General features: G+C 35.1%; 1 protein-coding gene across 6 annotated transcripts in view; it reads right to left on the reverse strand.

The window, feature by feature from the left end:
* Positions 1-18454, reverse strand: part of KIF14 (kinesin family member 14) — a 72379-nt gene that overhangs the window by 9495 nt on the left and 44430 nt on the right. For all 6 annotated transcript variants that reach the window (XM_016430027.2, XM_016430028.2, XM_056815695.1 and 3 more), the window contains 8 exons: positions 16705-16798; positions 14108-14246; positions 13494-13594; positions 6365-6459; positions 5812-6036; positions 5457-5635; positions 1967-2125; positions 574-696 (listed from right to left, as the gene is read on the reverse strand). In XM_016430027.2, the coding sequence (XP_016285513.2) occupies positions 574-696; positions 1967-2125; positions 5457-5635; positions 5812-6036; positions 6365-6459; positions 13494-13594; positions 14108-14246; positions 16705-16798 (1115 nt within the window). The remainder of the gene's footprint in view (positions 1-573; positions 697-1966; positions 2126-5456; positions 5636-5811; positions 6037-6364; positions 6460-13493; positions 13595-14107; positions 14247-16704; positions 16799-18454) is intronic.

Here is an 18454-nt window from a genome sequence, read left to right on the forward strand (position 1 = left end):
GAGGTTTAAAAAAAAAAAGTAACCACAAAATGGACACTAGGTGGCACTGCTCCATCTCAATTCCAGAAGTTGTTTCTACATTACCAAGAAAGGACATAACAAAATTCAGCAGAATGAGAATGGTAACTGAGAGGAGAGAGAGCTACCAGCTGTAGCTGCCAGAGAAAAGGCTTCTGTGACAGCAATCATATTGGTCTTCTATAATCGCATCTCTAGAAAAGTGTAGAAACTCCACAGTTAATCAGTCTCTTCTGCAAGTTACTAATTCTATCCACATTTCTAAAGGTCTACAGTTATTCTGAAAGTAGGCTATCAAATTCATGACTAAAATCAGTTATCACTCTTAACCTACAAGGACCATTCCACACTCCCAGGCCCCTCTCTAGACTCCACATGGCCCCGCCCCTTCTGCTGCTCTGCCCTGCCCTCCCCCCATTCCCCATCCCCACAGTCTGAGCTACTTCAGTGCTGAGTTCCCCAGATAAGGGAGGGAATTTATGTAAAGTGAAAATATTCACTCTTTTTGGCTTTTATTACAGTTTTATAGTCAATAAAACTGCTTTTTCATCTTACCTTATTTTGTGGACACTGTCCTAAGAGTTCTTGCTGAAGCTGCTTCATTTTTTCCAGTCCAGAATCCAAAAGAATGTTCATACCTAAACTTACTCCATCACAAATGGCATTTATGAAGTCCTCCTAAAAATGTATGCATTAAAACTCAAATGCTGTTTTATGTTTTTTAACATTATCACAGAATGGTTTCACTGGAATTTATGGATGCTTTTCAGGATGACAATATGTTTTATAATCATTAAGTAGATTAAGATAAAACAATAAGCTAAAGAATGACATGTGTCCAATGTCCTATAATATTTGCAATGAGCACATTTTTCAATTTTGAGTTTAACTTGTACTTATATTGAGAATAATTATTTCTTAGCTTAAGTAGAATCTTGTATTCTGATGACAAATATCAGTACCAAAAAAATCCATTAAGTCTGCATTCCTACTCACAGATAGCTCATATTTGTAACAATCCCAATTCAGTCTCTTTTTGGGAAGGGAATGAGGGAAGGGCCTGTGATTCAATAATGTGGGGAAATCCAAATGTGGAAACTCCCCCCACTGATGCTGATCAGCAATTCATCTGAAACTTATACTTTGATGAGAATTGCCTTTTGCTCTAAGAAGTTAAATGACTTACCTATGATGACACATTATAATTGGGAAAGCCTAACTTCACAGTTCACTGTGAGACAACTTCATTCTTGCTATAGGTTACTAATAGCTAATGATTTTAATTAAAATGGAAAGTAGACTATATTCCTCAAAACAAATGATTAATCTTTATGAGAGAAGTATTAACAACACCCTTATTTACTGTCAATCTTCTCATTTTTTCTTATATAACATGTAATGATTGTTTCCAAAAAGACAATAATTTCTATTGATTGCTTTAAAAAAAGATCAAATCACACTAAAAAAAACTATCAACAGACAATAGATTTATAGTTATAAAAAGAAAAATTTAGGATTACTCAATTACTCAAATTAGGATTACTCAATCTTAACAAGATCCTTTAATCTTACAATTAAAATATTTTAAAGTCTAAGCTCTTGAAATTTATGCATCATATCTTTTCTAGAAAAGTAAAAAGAACTTCTCATCAATTTAAAAAATTCATTACTGTAGTAACCTTCTTACATACCCCCACACATTTTTTTTCCTAAGCCCTTACTTTCTGTCTTAGAATCAATAATATTTAGTATTGGTTTCAAGGGAGAAAAATGATAATAGGTAGGTAAATGGGGTTAAATGACTTGTCCAGGGTCACATAGCTAGGAAGTGCCTGAGGCCAGAGTTGAGCCCAAGACCACCTGGTTCTCTATCCACTGTTCTACCTTAGCCGGACCTCAACCTCTCCCTTGGCTCCCCAATATGTCTTAAAAAATAATATAACTTTACCTGAAGATACACCATTTCATCCCTACTGTTTTCTGAAAGATGCAATTTGGTTCCTTTAAGAATTGCCAACTGTCCCACATATTTTACTGCCTGTAGCATGGTTTGGATCATTTTCTTTTGAGCCTCATTCACCATTGATGAAATATCTGAACAGCATCCCTGAAACGTTAAAATAAGTCAGTTTGTTAGATTGTGAATACTAGAGTTGAGAAAGCAGTGACAAGAAAATATGAGAAAACTAATTTGATATACAATGGTACAATTGACTATGCGTCACAGAAATTAGAACAATTTTCACTTTAATGTTTTTTATAGTAAATGTAAAAGGCAGCATGAAACAGTTAGTAGAAGTCTGGCTTTGGAGTTAGGAAGTTCTGAGTTCAAGTCTAGATTTTGCCACATACTGACTGTAACTCTTAAATACAACTCTTAAGGCAAGTCTCTTAATCTTTATTTGCCTCAGTTTTCTCAACTATAAAATGGAGATAATAATTCCAGGATTGTTGTGAGGATAAAAATGAGATATTTACAAAGTAGTTAGCACAGTGCCTGGTGCATAGTAAATACTTAATCTATTCCATTCATTTAATCTATCAAGGCCCCACACAACTCTCTAAGACTATAATTTGCAAAGCAGTTGCACTTTGGTGCACTGGAGTTCCCAATAGATTTATGTAAATAAAATATAATGAAGACAAACTAGCTTCCTAGGGTTTATGGTTTCGAGAAAATCTCATTACAAAAGTGAGAAAACCATTTATGCACACTTATACGAACATACCTAAATATACACCTTCACCAAAGTTCTAACTCTAAAGGGCTTTCATGGCATGAAGGTAAGATTGGGTTCTAGAAGCTACATTCTTTTTTTTTTCCAGAAGCTACAATTCTAAAGGAAATACCAGTGAAAAAGAAGCTCTGCAAGGTTCAGTTACCAGATTGGATAGGATTCAAGTAAAAGTCTAATGACTAACTGATTACTATTTCAGGATAAGTTCAGAAAGGCTCCTCTTCACCAGGTTGGCAGACAAGTCCTAAATTTTTCAACCACTGCAATCCTCAGGCTGTTTCATAAAATTGTGACCTATGTAAGTGAAACTAGTACCCACATTAAAAAACAAAATTTGTTTTGGGTCAGTCCTGACTTCATTAGTATAGGCAACTACCCAACTCTATCCTGACCTGCTTCAAAACTTATCATGTTAACCTCCAGGAAGTGATGCAGAGCGATAGGAGCAGAACCAGGAGAACATTGTACACAAAGGCTGATAAACTGTGGTACAATAGAATGGACTTCCCCATTAATGGTAATGCAGTGATCCTGAACAACTTGGAGGAATCTCTGAGAAAAATCACTATCCACATTCAAAGGAAACAATGTGGGAGTAAAAACACCAAAGAAAAACAACTGCTTGATTACATGGGCCAAGGGGATATGATTGGGGATGTAGACTCTAAATGAACAACCTAGAGCAAACACCAACAACATAGAAAAGGTTCTGATCAAGGTCACATGTAATACCCAGTGGAATTGCATGTCGGCTACAGGAAGGGCAGGGGGAGGGGAGGGAGGAATAAAATATGAGTTTTGTAACCAAGGAATAATGTTTGAAATTGACCAAATTTAAAAAAAAAACTTATCATGTTAGCTAGTTGCCAGGGACACTGTGAGGGGGGCTTGTACAAGGTCTTATAGTCAGTCTAGGTCAGAGTGAGGATGTGAAACCAGGTTTTCCTTAGAGATCAGCTCTCTCTCCATTATGTTAGGATGGCTCTCACCATACACACTCAAAATTACAGCTTCCTAAAGTATTGATGCATGGATATGCACAGATACAGAAATAAATATACACACATGTATATAAATGTATATGTAATATGTGTTCTGACAAAAATGTCAGAGAACCCTAACAACAATAACAGCTCTTCATATTTGCCACTGATTTCATCTGCTGCCACTCCCCAATGGTTTAAATTCTCAAACCTTAGCCATGACCTCTTTTGTGGTCACATGGCAAAATATGACATAAAAACTAGCTATATGGAGTATACTAACCACTTGATGATGTTATAAGAACTTAAAGGATAAAACCTATACCTTGTACAATGTAGTACCCAAAAAGCATTTGTGTTTTAGTACACTGGTATGCTTTTTGGAAGCTGCTTGACTCTGTGTCCATTCCATATGGGAAGTGTAAGGTTGCAAATGAGGTACTCCTCTTATGCACAGGTAAATGGTGGCAGTTAAAGCACAGTTTTGTTCAGCTTCCTTCCTGGACTCTTTCTTCCCTGTGTCCCAGGCCCTCTCATTCTAATTGATGATCTTTCTTCCACCCTATACTATATTTCATACACATTTATTCTAAGTAAAATTGTTGGATAGGCAACTTGTTGACCTACTACTGAGTATTCCTAGCATACCTTTAACTAGTAAAAGCATATATGCATAATACTTGTACTATATCTGAAGAGAGCTAAGTACCTATATGCTAATTATGTTAATTACCTTGTGCTTATTAACTCAAAAACAATCTTAGACTCTGCTTCAAAGAAAGTCTCTTCCAATAAAGCAAAGTTATATGTAGCAATTTTTCATAAAAATTTTAAGGATTATGAAATTTTAGTCATAGGGAGGTAAATCATGAAAAATACAAATATGAATAAAACACATTAAACATAACTGTCTAAATTTCTTAAACAGCACATATATCAAACAAGGTAAAGATATAAATATCGAATTCTAATTTATATCTAACAAAATTATTTCCAAGCCACAGGCAGTGGCCCACTTAACTTCAAGAAATATTTAGATGGCTCAGTGGATTGAGAGCAAGGCTTAGAGATGGGAGGTCCTAGGTTCAAATCAGACCTCAGATACTTCCTAGCTGTGTGACCCTGGGCAAGTCACTTAACCTCCACTGCCTAGCTCTCACCAGTCTTCTGCCTTAAAGCCAATATACAGTATTGATTCTGAGATAGAATCAATAGGTTTTTTTTTTTTAAAGAGGAAAAAAAAAGAAAAGAAATATTTAGTACAACAAAATTCAAGTACAATAATAATTTGAAGTGACTCAGACCTTAATGCAATGAAATATGACCAGGAATAAATGTTTGTTCAGTGCTGAAGAAGAAATCCAGGATTTGTCCTATTTTTTCAGAACTTTTGGTAATGAACTGTACATATTCATCAGTATAAAAAGCTGTCCCAAGTTAACATTTCCTTAGCTTGCCTCCCCACACATTTTTACAGAAACTTTACAGAGTACTAGAAGAAAAGAACAAAAACACAGCTTCCTTGACACCCCTTCAGACATTTTGGGTACTAAGGTAAAAGAAAATCCACTGATTAGAACAAGACTTTGCCCTTTTCCTTTAAAGTCTTTTTGGGACCAAATAGTTTCATTCCCTCAAGAAGAGAGTTTCTAAAGTACCTCTAAGTAAAAATTTCAGGGGCAGTCTGATGGCAGGGGACAAATTCAGATCAACTTACCTGCAAAAACAATTGTAAGTATCCTCCCAATTTTTTAACTTCCTGTGTCAAGTCATCGTCAGGTCTGGAAATAGACTGTGGAAAATCATCAAGCCAATGTTTGGTTAGAACAACAAGCTGTTCAAAAGCAGATGTCATCTGTATACAAAATGACTGGATCACTCGATCAGTAGAAAAAACTACAAAAAAGCAGAAGATTGATCAGCAACAATCTCCAAATAAAAGAAAATTTTATTCTGAAAACACATGTACATTTTTAACATGGGCAAAACCGATCCATAATATGACAAGCAATAATTCAAATCATAGCAAAAAATGTAGAAAGCAATTGCTAAAAATCTCAGATGGCACTCACAGTTATCTTGACTTTCTTCATCTTGTTGTTCATAAGCTTTGGAAATGGAAATCACACAAGCATGAATTTTAAGAAAATTAGTAATTAAGCTGTCTACCATAGTCTTTTCCTCATCATCACTTTGACTGAGGAAATCTAATGCTGAACCAATCAAATCCTTGCAAATTCCAGGCAGAAAAGATTCTGTTGAATTTGAATAAATGCTGCTGGATTTCTCCATTAAGCCTATATAAACAGAAAATAATGAACAAAAAAGATAGCTGTTATAACTAGCACTCAATCTTTGAAACAAACCTATCCTTTGAAGGAATAATTTCAGAATCACAGAATCAATCCTGCATATATATTTTAGAGAAATTTACATTTTAAAATTGTTATAATTTTGAAAAAATTCTCAAGTATGAAATGGTAGTCAAATTATTAAATCCTGGCACAAATATTTAATCAAACTAACAAAATCTAGAACGTTTTCTTTTGCAAATTTTCCCCATGATTTAACTATGTTACTAAAATGCTCTAAAATGCTAATTAATAAATTTGATAGAAAAAATACCTGATGAATGTGAAGAATTTAAATTCTTAATTGGATGAACTTTTATATCTTGTAAACATCCAGAAATTCTCCTATTCTTCATCAAACTCTTGCTCCTACCAAAAAAGAATGGCCATAAAATGAAGTTATATTACATGTTATATTCTTATAATGAATCACTTTTTTCCAAAGGAAGCAGAATATCCCATTTCATCAAATATCTATTAATATGAAAAAAATAATAAAATTTCAGTGGTTAACTTAGATTATATTACTGATGAATGGGTAGTAGTAGATAGGCTGAAGTGTCACATAACCCCTTAAAATAATTTCTGTTGGCTCTGCAATAGGTGATCTGCTAAATTCTTAGTAAAAGTATTTTAAACTGAGTGCCTCCACCTTTCATGATACCTACCTCTTGTAATATACCTTCTGACCCTTCCAGTCTATTGAAATTACCATGGAAGGTCATTAATGATCACTTAGTTTCTAAGTATGATAACTTGGGGCTATTTTCCCATAGGCTGCCCTACTCTTGGCTGGACTTCTTTTGCTCACTGTTTTTGATGAGACAATGATTTAAGGGGAGAAGCTAGGTGACACTGAGAAATGGGCCTGGTCCTGGGCCTTTTGAATTTGTTTTCTTCCTTTTTAGTTGAAGAGAATAGAGCCTCCAATTTTGAGATTTGAAATGTTAAGAGTGTGAAGGTTCAGGTTTTCCAGCATCCAGATAGTGCACCCCAAGAAATGACTTTTTCTTTCTTTACCTTCTGCCTTAAAATTGATACTAAATATTGGTTTCAAGGCAGAAGACTGGCAAGCACTAAGCAACTGGGATTAAGTGACTTGCCCAGTGTCACATAGCTAGGAAGTATCTATGGTCACATTTGAACTCAGGACCTCCCATCTCTGGGACTGGCTTTCTACCCAGTAAGCCCCCTAACTGATTCAGGAATTACTTTCAAGCTCTAGTTTAGGAATAGCTGAGATGAGAACTCATTTGGCAATTATGCCACTCTGATAGATGTGAGGTGGTATCTCAGAGTTGTTTAAATTTACATTTCTCTAATCAATAGTGATTTGGAACATTTTCTCATATGACTACAGAGAGTTTTAATTTCTTCATCTGGGAACTTCTTGTTCATATTCTTTGACCACTTATAAATAGGGGAATGCTTTGTATTCTTATAAATTTTGACTCAGTTCATTTGGGTTTTCAGAGACCCGTGCTAAAAAATTTTTTCACCAATCTGTCATTTCCCATCTGATCTTGGTTGTATTGATTTTAAATAAAAACTTTTTAACTTAATGTAATCAAAATTATCCATTTCATTTTTCATAATGTTTTCTATGTTTTTTATCATAAATTCTTCCTTTATTCATAAGTCTGTCAGATAACTTTCTATGTTCTCCTAACTGGTTTATGGTATCCCTCTTTATTTTAGATCAAATATATATTTTGACTTTATATTAGCCTAGTTTCTGCTATATTGTTTTCCAATTTTCCTTAAATTTTTTGTCAAATAGTTCTTCCCCAAATAGCTCTGGTCTCTGGATTTATAAAACAATTAGTTATTACAGTCATTAACTACTGTGTGTTGATTTCTAACCTATTCCATTGATCCATTGTTCTATTTCTTAGTATCATTGTATTGTATTATTAATTCTTGCTGTCTTAGTATCATTGTATTGTATTATTATAGTTTGATATCTGGTACAACTAGGCCTCTTCATATTTTTTTTCATTAATTCCCTTGATATTCTTGACCTTTTGTTCTTCCAAATGAATTTTATTATTTTTTCAGGCACTAGGAAATTTTTTTCAGGTAATTTGATTGGTATGGTGATATAAAAGGTAAATTAATTTAGGTAGGATTGCAATTTTCATTTCATTATACTGGCTTGGCCTGTCCATGAGCAATTAATATTTTTCTAATTGTTTAGGACTGACTTTATTTGTAATTGTGTTTATATGGTTGTTGAGTTTCTCTTGGTTAATATACTCCCAGATATTTTATATTAACAAAATAAAAATTAGAATGACAAAAGAAGAGGGGAACAGGGATTTGGGTATTTAGAGAAAATTTCAGAAATAATTTGTCAAAGTAAGCACCCTATATGTGTAAATATAATAGCTAAACTTTGCTCCTCAGAAGAGATTACATTTCCATCCCTCCTCTGCAGAGGTAGAAGACTACAACTATGGGTCACTGCCTATATGGTCAGATTGAGTTGATGTGCTGGTTAATTTTTCTGAACTGAATTTTTTCCCCTCTTTTTTTAATTCCTTTTTACATATGATGGCTTGTTGGGTAGAGGAGGAGGAGGAATGTATTTGGGAACAAAATTAATAAAAAATACTCAACTTTTATCAAATATGTGAAAATTCTTCAAAAATTGCTTTCACTGCCAGAGTGGGTACATATTTGTAGAATATCCACATACTAAAATCATTTACTAATATCATGCTGGCTTGCGAACTGGTACTTTTCTATTAATGAATCATAACATGTGTTCTAAGCCAGGCTTACTTAACAAAATTTTTGCTTTACACTCCAAATGCTGCTACAACAACATGTCAGCAGCAACATTTTATTAACTTTGCTTTCATCAACATTGTTAATTTCTTTCCTGAATCTGTTTAAAGAAATGCAAGTTCCTTAAATTTTTCTTGCGGTTCCTTCTGTCTCCACAAAATACTCTCTCCTGACTCCATTCTCTCAGGACAGGAGTAGAAATGATTGTAGCTCTGGGCCTTGTAACTTCCATTTTGTTTTCTCAAAGGCAAGGGTTCTTAGCTTTTCTGGGTATCATAAACCAATCCTGGCAATTTGATGAAGTCTATGGACCCCTTCTCAGACTCAGGTTTTTAAGTGCACCAAATAAAATTCAAAAATAGCCAATTACAATGATTCTTTTGATTTTGCTTTGTTAATTCTTGCTGTCTTGTGAGATCATGAGCTTCTACTTGCCCAATTCTAGTCTTTAAAGACTGATTGTCAGCTACAATCTTTTGATTTTCCTTTTCAGTTTGGTCTATCCAGCAGGTCAATTCTGGTCTCCAATTTGCTTATTACTTCATTTGATTTCTGTGCCTCCTTTTCCATTTGGGCAATTTTGTTTTTTTAGCTGTTATTTCTTTTTGTATTACTTTCATTTCTTTTTCTCACTTTTCTTCTAACTTTCTTACTTGGCTCTTAAACTCCTTTGTTCTTTGAGAGCTTGTGACCAATTTCCATTTTTTTTAAAAGTTTGGATGTATTTGCTTATTTGTCACTTTCTGAGGTTGCTTCTGTATTTTACTCTTTTTCTCCACAGAAATTATTCAGATTCAAGAGGGTTTTTTTTTTCTGTTGATTATTCCTTTTGCCACTAGTGGATTGGGGTTCCTGCATGTTGGTGGACATTGGTTTCTTAGCTTCTGTCTCACAGGGCTTTACCTTGGTAGTATCTTCCCTTCCCAGTCAGAAGCCTGAGTAAGGACAGGTAGATCTGTGATGTTCTTTGTGTAGTGTGTTTTAAAGCATTTTGCCCTTAAGCTATCTTTCCAGCCCCTGCTGCCTTGACAGTAGCCAACTCTGTGCTCTGCTGCCAAGGCTCTGCACTCTTCAGCCTCAAGTCCTGCTGCCAAGGCATTGCTGCCCTCAGGGGTAAGTCTGTGGTGCTTTCAGCCAGGCCCTGATGGCATAGTTACCAGGCACTGGGATGAGACACTGTTGTTCTGCAATAAAATAGTCTGATTTAGCTGACTATAAATACACAGTATATGCACTGTTGACCCTTAAAAGTAGTACTCTAGGGGGCAGCTAGGTGGCACAGTGGATTGAGAGTCAGGCCTAGCGATAGATGAGAGGTCCTAGGTTCAAATCTGACCTCAGACACTTCCCAGCCATGTGACCCTGGGGCAAGTCACTTGACCCCCATTGCCTAGCCCTTATCACTCTTCTGCCTTGAAGCCAATACACAGTATTGACTCCAAGACAGAAGGTAATGGTTTAAAAAAAAAAGTAGCAGTCTGTATTTAAGAAAAAAAATTTGAAAGGAACATGACAAAGAATTTCTCTAGTTTTAGTGTATACATTGTCTTAATAGATTAGTATAGGAACAGAAAAAATTTTCCTAGTTTAAAGTTGTAATACTGTACTATATTATATACCAAAACAAATCCTATTTCTTTTAATATAGGATAATAGATTGAGGTATGGAAAGAATCAGAAAGGTCATGTTTTTATACTTTAATGTTTTTTTAACAGTTGATAGAGAAACATTCAGATTCAGCCATCTTACACTAGGACAAGTTAGTTTATCTCTTTGGGCCTCTGTTTCTATATGTGTAAAATATACGGGTTAGACTCTTTGACTTATTTTTTTTTTAACCCTTACCTTCCATTTTAGAATCAATACAATGTATCAGTTCTAAGGCAGGAGAGTGGTAACGGCTAGGCAAAGGGGATTAAGTGGCTTGCCCAGGGTCACACAACTAGAAAGGGTTTGAAGCCTGGACTGTCCATCTCCAGATCTGGCTTTCTATCTACTGAGCTACACAGCTGCCCTCTAAGACTCTTTGATTTCTAAAGTTCTTTTCATTTGTGACTTGTTTAGTTAGGAAGTGAAGTATGGTCTTATCAAATTATGAAGGAGAGAGAATCAGAGGCATGGGCACTCCAAAGCAATAGATAATCTAAAACTCCTAATTTGCTCACTCTTTTCCCTTTCCCCCAATATATTGCTTAGAATAGAATAATTTTAACATCAAGTACTCTACTTACTAAAAAGTTCTCAAAGGAATAATTACAAACTATTAACAATATAAGATTGTACTAAAATCACTAATAGTTAAGAGAAATGCAAAGCAAAGCAAAGCAGATTGGCAAAAATAGCAAAAGATGAGAAAAATCAATGTTGGTGGGGTTGTAAAACAACACAGACCCTAATATGTTTTCACAGGGCCTTCACCTAGAACAATCATTCTGGAAAGCAATTTGGAATTATGCTAAGAAAGCTTTATTAACTCAGAGATTTCACCGATAGTCATTTATTCCCCAAAGGGTCAAAGATAGGAAAGTCCAACACACTCTAAAATACAAGCATTTTTTGAAATTGCAAAGAACTGGAAACAAAGTAATTGTCCACATCAAATGAGGTATGGTTATACAAATTGTGACACATGGATGTGATGGAATATTACTGCCCCATAAGCAATAATGAATTCCATCTGCAAGATTGAATCAGCCTTGGTTCTCAAACCTCATCAGTATCCTCTGTCACTGACTGGAGAGAAGAGCCATGAGCTCCAAAATCTCCAGTTAAGGAGGAGGCTCAGGACATTCATTTCCCTGTCCCTTTTCAGCCACCTTTTGTGTATTGTCCTTAAGATCAGGGACTATCTTTTTTTTTTTAATATTTGTATCACCAAAGCTTAGCATAATGCCTGGCATACAGCAGGTACTTAATAAATGATTTCTGATTGATTGAACTGATGCAAAATAAAAATAATCAGAATCAGATACAAGAGGCATATTAAGTATAATATGAATGGAAACAATAGTAACAACAAAATTGAAACTAAAAGAGTTGTAATTAGAACAAAATTTAGCCTCAACTAAGAGAACTGTTTCTCCCCTACCTGCATATTCTGAGCATTTAAGAGCTATAGAGCATTTCCCCCTCTCTTTCCTTCTTATTGTTTTTTATAAGAAATTGCTCTTTGGATGTGGGAGGGATATCATGGAAAATGAAGGTAAAATGCAAACAAAAAAGATAGCCGAGGTTAAAAAGTGCCAGAGATTCTACAAGGAACTTGAGTAAACCTATATATTTGTATCAAAGCAGATGTCATTATCCTCTCTTCTACAGAAGCCCTTAAAGAGTGAATTTTTCAAAATTTCATGATGGGTCCCCAAATTCTCTTTCATGATTAATCTTATGATAACACTTCTTTGGAAAATAATTAGCTGATTTTATGGATGTAGTCTAAAGCCATGAAATAGAAGTTGATGCTGGGTAACTGGCTGGTAAGGGGTTGACACCTATGGAATCTTGGGAGTTCAAAAGACCCTCAGAGATAAAGTCTAATCTAAAAACTCCCTTTGAAGCATTCAGGACATTTGGTCATCCAGCCTCTGCCCAAAGACCTCCAGTGATGAGAAATCCACTGCCTCCAAATTCAGCCTTGGACACTTTTTAAATAGATCTAATGGTTAAGATGCCTTTTCACATATCAAGACCAAATCTGCTTCTTTGTAACCCACACTGAACGTTTCCAATTCTATCCTCTTGGGCCCAGAAGAATAAATGTAATCTCTCTTTCACATGGCAGCTAAAATTAAACCAGAACTTATTAGACTCTCTCTATATCAACTCGGGCAGGGAACTGTGTTGTACAAAATCGCTCCCAGTTGATAGAAATGATTTTTCTTTGAAATCTTTCACTCTGCTTTTAAAATTTCCTATGGTTTAGTTACCAAGAAACATTTATATCTATTTGGAACCTTTTCCCATATTTGAGGACATGCTCTATTTATCACCCAGATTTATAGTTTCAAGAGTACTTATATTATAATTGATAGTATTTAAAATTGTAAACTTAATAATGTAATATCATAGAGATGCCAAGATGTGGAGAAAACTGGACTTAAAATAATAAGCATGGGGGGCAGCTGGGTAGCTCAATGGATTGAGAGCCAGGCCTAGAGAGGGGAAGTCCTAGGTTCAAATCTGACCTCAAACACTTCCTAGTTGTGTGACCCTGGGCAAGTTACTTGACACCCATTGCCTAGCCCTTACCACTATTCTGTCTTGGAACCAATACATAGTATTGATTCCAAGATGGAAGGTTAGGGTTTTAAAAAATAATAATAATAATAATAATAAGCATGATTAATCTTTTATACTAAAATTAGATTTATGACAGGTCATATAACTTCATAACAGCAATGAAATACTATTTTTTTGTGTTCCCCTTCAACCTGAATGACAAGAAATTTAATACTTAAAATATACTGTAATTTGACCAGTTTTATAATAATCCTCATAAAAGATGGCCAGATTCTATTTTAACATATATAAAGCATGTCAAAAACAAAACAAAAAGGCAGTTCCTTTAAAATAAATGAAAACTCCATGTATGGGGAAAAAATACATTATTTACCTCCTTCTAGAAAATGATGAGACTGTTGTATTTGCTAAATCAGGTTCCCATTCATCTACAGGATCATAAAAGATATCTTCACCTTTAATACCACTATTACTCTAAGAAAAGAAAAAAGAATTTATTCTGGTTAATTTTTTTCCTTTGACTTTACCTCCTGGCACACACTGATTGCATTCTGGTCACCATATTCATTCTCTGGAATCTGCCCCTGAGACACTAAGCTTTTGGTTTATCTCCTCTGGTCTAGGTCTCCACATAATCTCTACATCGTGACACTAAGCCACCTCACCTCTCTTTCCAGGTCTCCCTTATCTGTCATATTCCAACCAGAAAAATCTGAATTCCTTGATTGCTTGTATTTGTATTACCAGGGTTTAGCATGGCGCCTGGTACATACATAGTAAGTGCTTAATAAATGCTAATTCCATCCTTCCATCTGTTAATTAAAATTCCAGTACTACAAAATATGTTGTTGGCAGCTTTGGCATTTTTGTAAGCTATAAAAGGTTTTATAATAAATCAGCCTAAGAATGTTCCTCCCTTTCCAAGTATATAATTAAATTAAGTCCTTAACTTTTCTCCACACAAAAAATTTTATTAAAATTCTATACCTCATAGAGTTCTTTCATTGCTGCAAGTTTAGATTCAAATTTTTCCAAGCTCCAGAAAGTCGAAATGCCCAGTTGAACATTACGAACCTGGACTTGAACAGAAGGCTCGGTACTATTTCCTTTGCTTGATATATCATGCCTGAATGGAAGGGAAAAAAAATTAAACATTTACCCTTAAAAAAATGTAATATGTTTGGAATATTTTCTTAACTAGAATAAGACACTAAAAATTTTATAAAATGACAAAAATTCTTCTGTAATTAAATATTTGTATAATAGCAAAAAAATACTTAATATGAATTGTGTAAAGCAGTTTGCAATATTGCGCGAACTATCATTCAAAAAAAACCTCAGCAAAGATAACATGCTATTTTAACAATGAGAAGATATTATTAATATTTTAAATTCATCTTTAGATACTTTAATGGGATCAAATGCCAATTTGAAAGTTTCCTCCAACACTGGAGATTTCAATCTATCAATATACCTCTCTCATCCATGTCCATCCATAATTTCATCTAAAGGATCTATGCAACATGTTAAAAGACCTTCCTCACTTTCTCCTGACATCATGATGGTACCAGTGGAATGCTGTCTACCTTTCAATGCTTGTTTTCACCTATGTGAGCAGCTCATCTTTTGTTTCTAGTCTACTTTTCTTTGTTGACATCCTTTGCTCCTATTCTACTTCAAAGCCCTTCCTTGGTTATATATTGGAGCCTGCTCAAACCCCACGAAGAGCCTCTGACTATTGCCCCTTTTAATTCTTCAGAGAGTAGTCTGCCAAGAAAAGACTAACACACTGGCTAATAAATTTACATGAAAATGACAAGCTTCAGAGCTACAAAAGTTCAATTCAAAGAACAATGAGGTTAATTTAAAATTTTGTAAAAGTAAGAATTGTTAATAGCCATGTTGCTTTGTAGAATTCTTATTTTAAAAGTGGTATAGTGCTACTGCATGAAACCCAACATCATAGCATCATATTTGGTTAATGCAGACTTGAAAAGAGTCTTCAAAATTCAAGTATAAAAATTTTTTTTATCTAAAGTTCAGGTTGTGATAAACACAGCTTCCCTATATGTACTCAAAATATGTAAACTGACATATTTAATCTCAGGTAAGAATTCCTACCCCCCACTTAACTACTTGTTGGGAGTATTAAGTTGCATAGGCAAAAGGTAGAAGTGCCAGAAGCAGTGAAAGCAACTCAACATCAAAATCCACCATAGGTGTGGCAACCAGGAGTAACAGATCTACTCTTATACATCATACCCAAGACTCAGGCAATAGCTGTCACAAGACTATCATTAACAGTAGCTAACTAGTTAGTAACAACTAGGTACTCAACAAATACTTGTCGAATTAATTTTTAAAATCACACAGGCCATTACAATTCTGTGCAGAAACAAACAGACCCACTACTGGCAAAACTAGTTATGAAAATAAATTTCTCTACAACTGTGGTGAAAGAACATTTTGGTCAGAGCAAAAATGAATCTCACTAACTTGCTAAACCAAGATTTTTATTAAACCAATGGACATGAAAACCTATTATAAACTAAGTGAAAGACATCTTTCTGAGATATCGATATTGTTTTAAACCAAAAGACAATGCTACAGAAGTAAGGCACTCAAACTATTAGAGCACATGAATTTAAATTTAAATTTTGTATTTATTCAGAATTAATAACCTCCTTGACTTTCATTTATAGAAATGTCTGTGGAATTCCTTCACTTAATTGAGGTTAGCCACTCCAGCATCATGAAATATCCATTCAATTTCACTATATCAATCCAATGAAGTAATCTCGTTACTCAGGGTCTAATGCCTTCTTTTTGTAATGAAGCTAAAAGAATCATGGGTCTTATTAAGATGCATTCCTTCCACCTTCACTTATTTTATGAGTCAATATACAATCTATTTCTAGGTCTTCCTATGAATGATTAAAAATTGAAAGAAAAATAACCATTCTTTAAAAAAATTTTATCAATGCCTAATATTTTTATATTGCATTGATTTCTGAATATATCTCTCCTTTCCCCTTTGTAAGCCATTGTCTAATAACCACATGTCCACAATGGCCTCATACTATATGCCATACTTAAGAGTCCCTACCCCACTTCTATAATGAAGAGAGGAAACACTTTTTTGACTATCCTCTGAGTCCAAGATTGGTTATTATAATTACAGAATAAACGTTCTGTTTAGAACAATTGTTCTTTAAAACAAACTTTGGAAACAAAATGCTTGCAGAGATATTTCAGGTTTTCAAGAATTTAGAACTGTTACCTTCTCTTATCTGACCAACAAATACCAAGCTAGTTTCCCAGTCATATTTCCTCTAGATTATCCTGTCTGGCTTCTCTGCTATTCACCATTAAATACAAAAATAATTTACAAATTATGAATGCATAGTGGCATTTGGGGTTATAGTCTTCACAAAGTTTTGATATAGTTCTATACACTAAAATGTTAAGAATCTCCAGATAATTGTAAAAAATGCAATTAAAATTCCAAGGGGGTGAGGGATGTAGAAGAAGGTAGAATGCATTTTATAGTCAACTAATAATATCACTTAATAATAATCACTCACCTACAAAAAACATAACACTTTCTTAATTTGTTGCTAATGGTGTTCGCTTCTTGGATCATCATTGAGAGCTTCATGAAATTCCAATTAGGCTGAACTAGTGCAAAACAAATGATAAACTGAGTAAGAATAATTGTTTTCCTAAGAAAAGCAACATTTCAAAAGGTTATTAGAATTTTGAGGTGCTTATAATTAATGACTGACACTTATAATATTGCACTTTAAAGTATTAAAAAATATTTAAAGCATAATTTCATTTGAGTCTCACAACTCAGATGAGTACAAGTATTATTATCTCCATTATACAGATGGGGAAACCAAGACTAAGAGAGCAAGCTGCTTGTTGTCATACACTTATAATGGGTCAGAAGCTGGATTAAAAGCTAAATCTTCCCTATTATGAGTCCAACTACTCTATCCATTATGCAACATTACTTCTCTTTTTAACTGTATAGTGTAGAACCCCCCCAGACCAAGTGCCATGCCCATGCCCCACCCAGACCACATTCAGTGCTCCTCCCCACACTGAGTGCCAGGCAAACTGCTTCCCCCCTTCCCCCCCTTACTCCACCCAGGGGAGGAAGGAAGCACTCCCATTGGACTGCTGGGCAGGAGGTGGGTAATGTAGTCAGGCTTGGGGAAAAGGAGAGTCAAGGGTCTCAAGTACTCTGCTCCCCTCTAATTATGTAAGCTATGATCCCCTCAAACATGACTCCTTTTCAACCTGTGTGAAGTGGAAATTGAGGGGACCTTGAAAATTCCAAAGTATACCCTCTTTAGCTACTATCCAAGGAACCAGAAGCCATTTCAAATGCAACACTTTATTGAAAGATAGAAAGAAGTAGGCCAGAAAAAAAGAAAAAATCAAAAAAGCTCCAGCTTACAGGAAAACCCCTTATTTATAGGAAAATATAACCTTCAGGTTAAATGACATCATCCTAACCCATCTCATTCCAGCCTTCCTGATGTGAGTATCCTTCAAATTAACCTTTTTAGCAAATGGTCAAAAGCTGAAGTCAGATTTTAATCTGGATGCAGGGCTGATTGGGAGATGCGACCTCTGACAAGCCACTATTATATTTTCCAGAGTTTCTAGCCCACCTGGTCTCCCTCAGGCAGGCACCCCTTTGAATGAAAATTGAACAGGCTAGTAAGAGGTGAGGGGACTAAGAATGCAAAGTAAAGCAGCCCAAGGTTGCTTGTGAAAGGAATTGGGAAAGGGAGCTGTAGAACATTGAAGAGGCTATTAGCCTGGCCTCAGGTTCATAAAACTTACTCCTAAATCACTGGACTACAGTTTTGAACATTTTTAAAGTACAAACTCAAAAGACATCCCAAAATCCCAAAAATACTTTGTATAGTAAAGACACTGGTTACTTTTACTAATAAAGACACATGTTGTTTCTGTCTCAATCAGGCCAAAGGTAATTAAGAGGCCATTGTACTCTGAATGGGATGAGGCAATCTTGTCCTACAAGAGATGCTATCTTGTAGAGACCTATTTACTAACTCCTAAATGGGGAGGGGGAAGGGAGTAACCCACCTTCAATTCGCTCAGGTATTCTAGTTAGGAATTCTAGCGAACTCTGTGCTGCAGAGATAGGCACACTGGGACCTTGGGGCTTTGGGTCCTTGGAAGGCATGCCCACAGAGAGGTCTCTGCATGCCATCTCTGGCACACATGCCATACGTTTGCCATCATGGGTGTAGAAGACAAGATATATAATTGAAAGACAAGATGCATTTGGATCCT

This window comes from Monodelphis domestica, chromosome 2 (assembly GCF_027887165.1).
Source record: "Monodelphis domestica isolate mMonDom1 chromosome 2, mMonDom1.pri, whole genome shotgun sequence".
NCBI classification, from domain to species: domain Eukaryota; kingdom Metazoa; phylum Chordata; class Mammalia; order Didelphimorphia; family Didelphidae; genus Monodelphis; species Monodelphis domestica.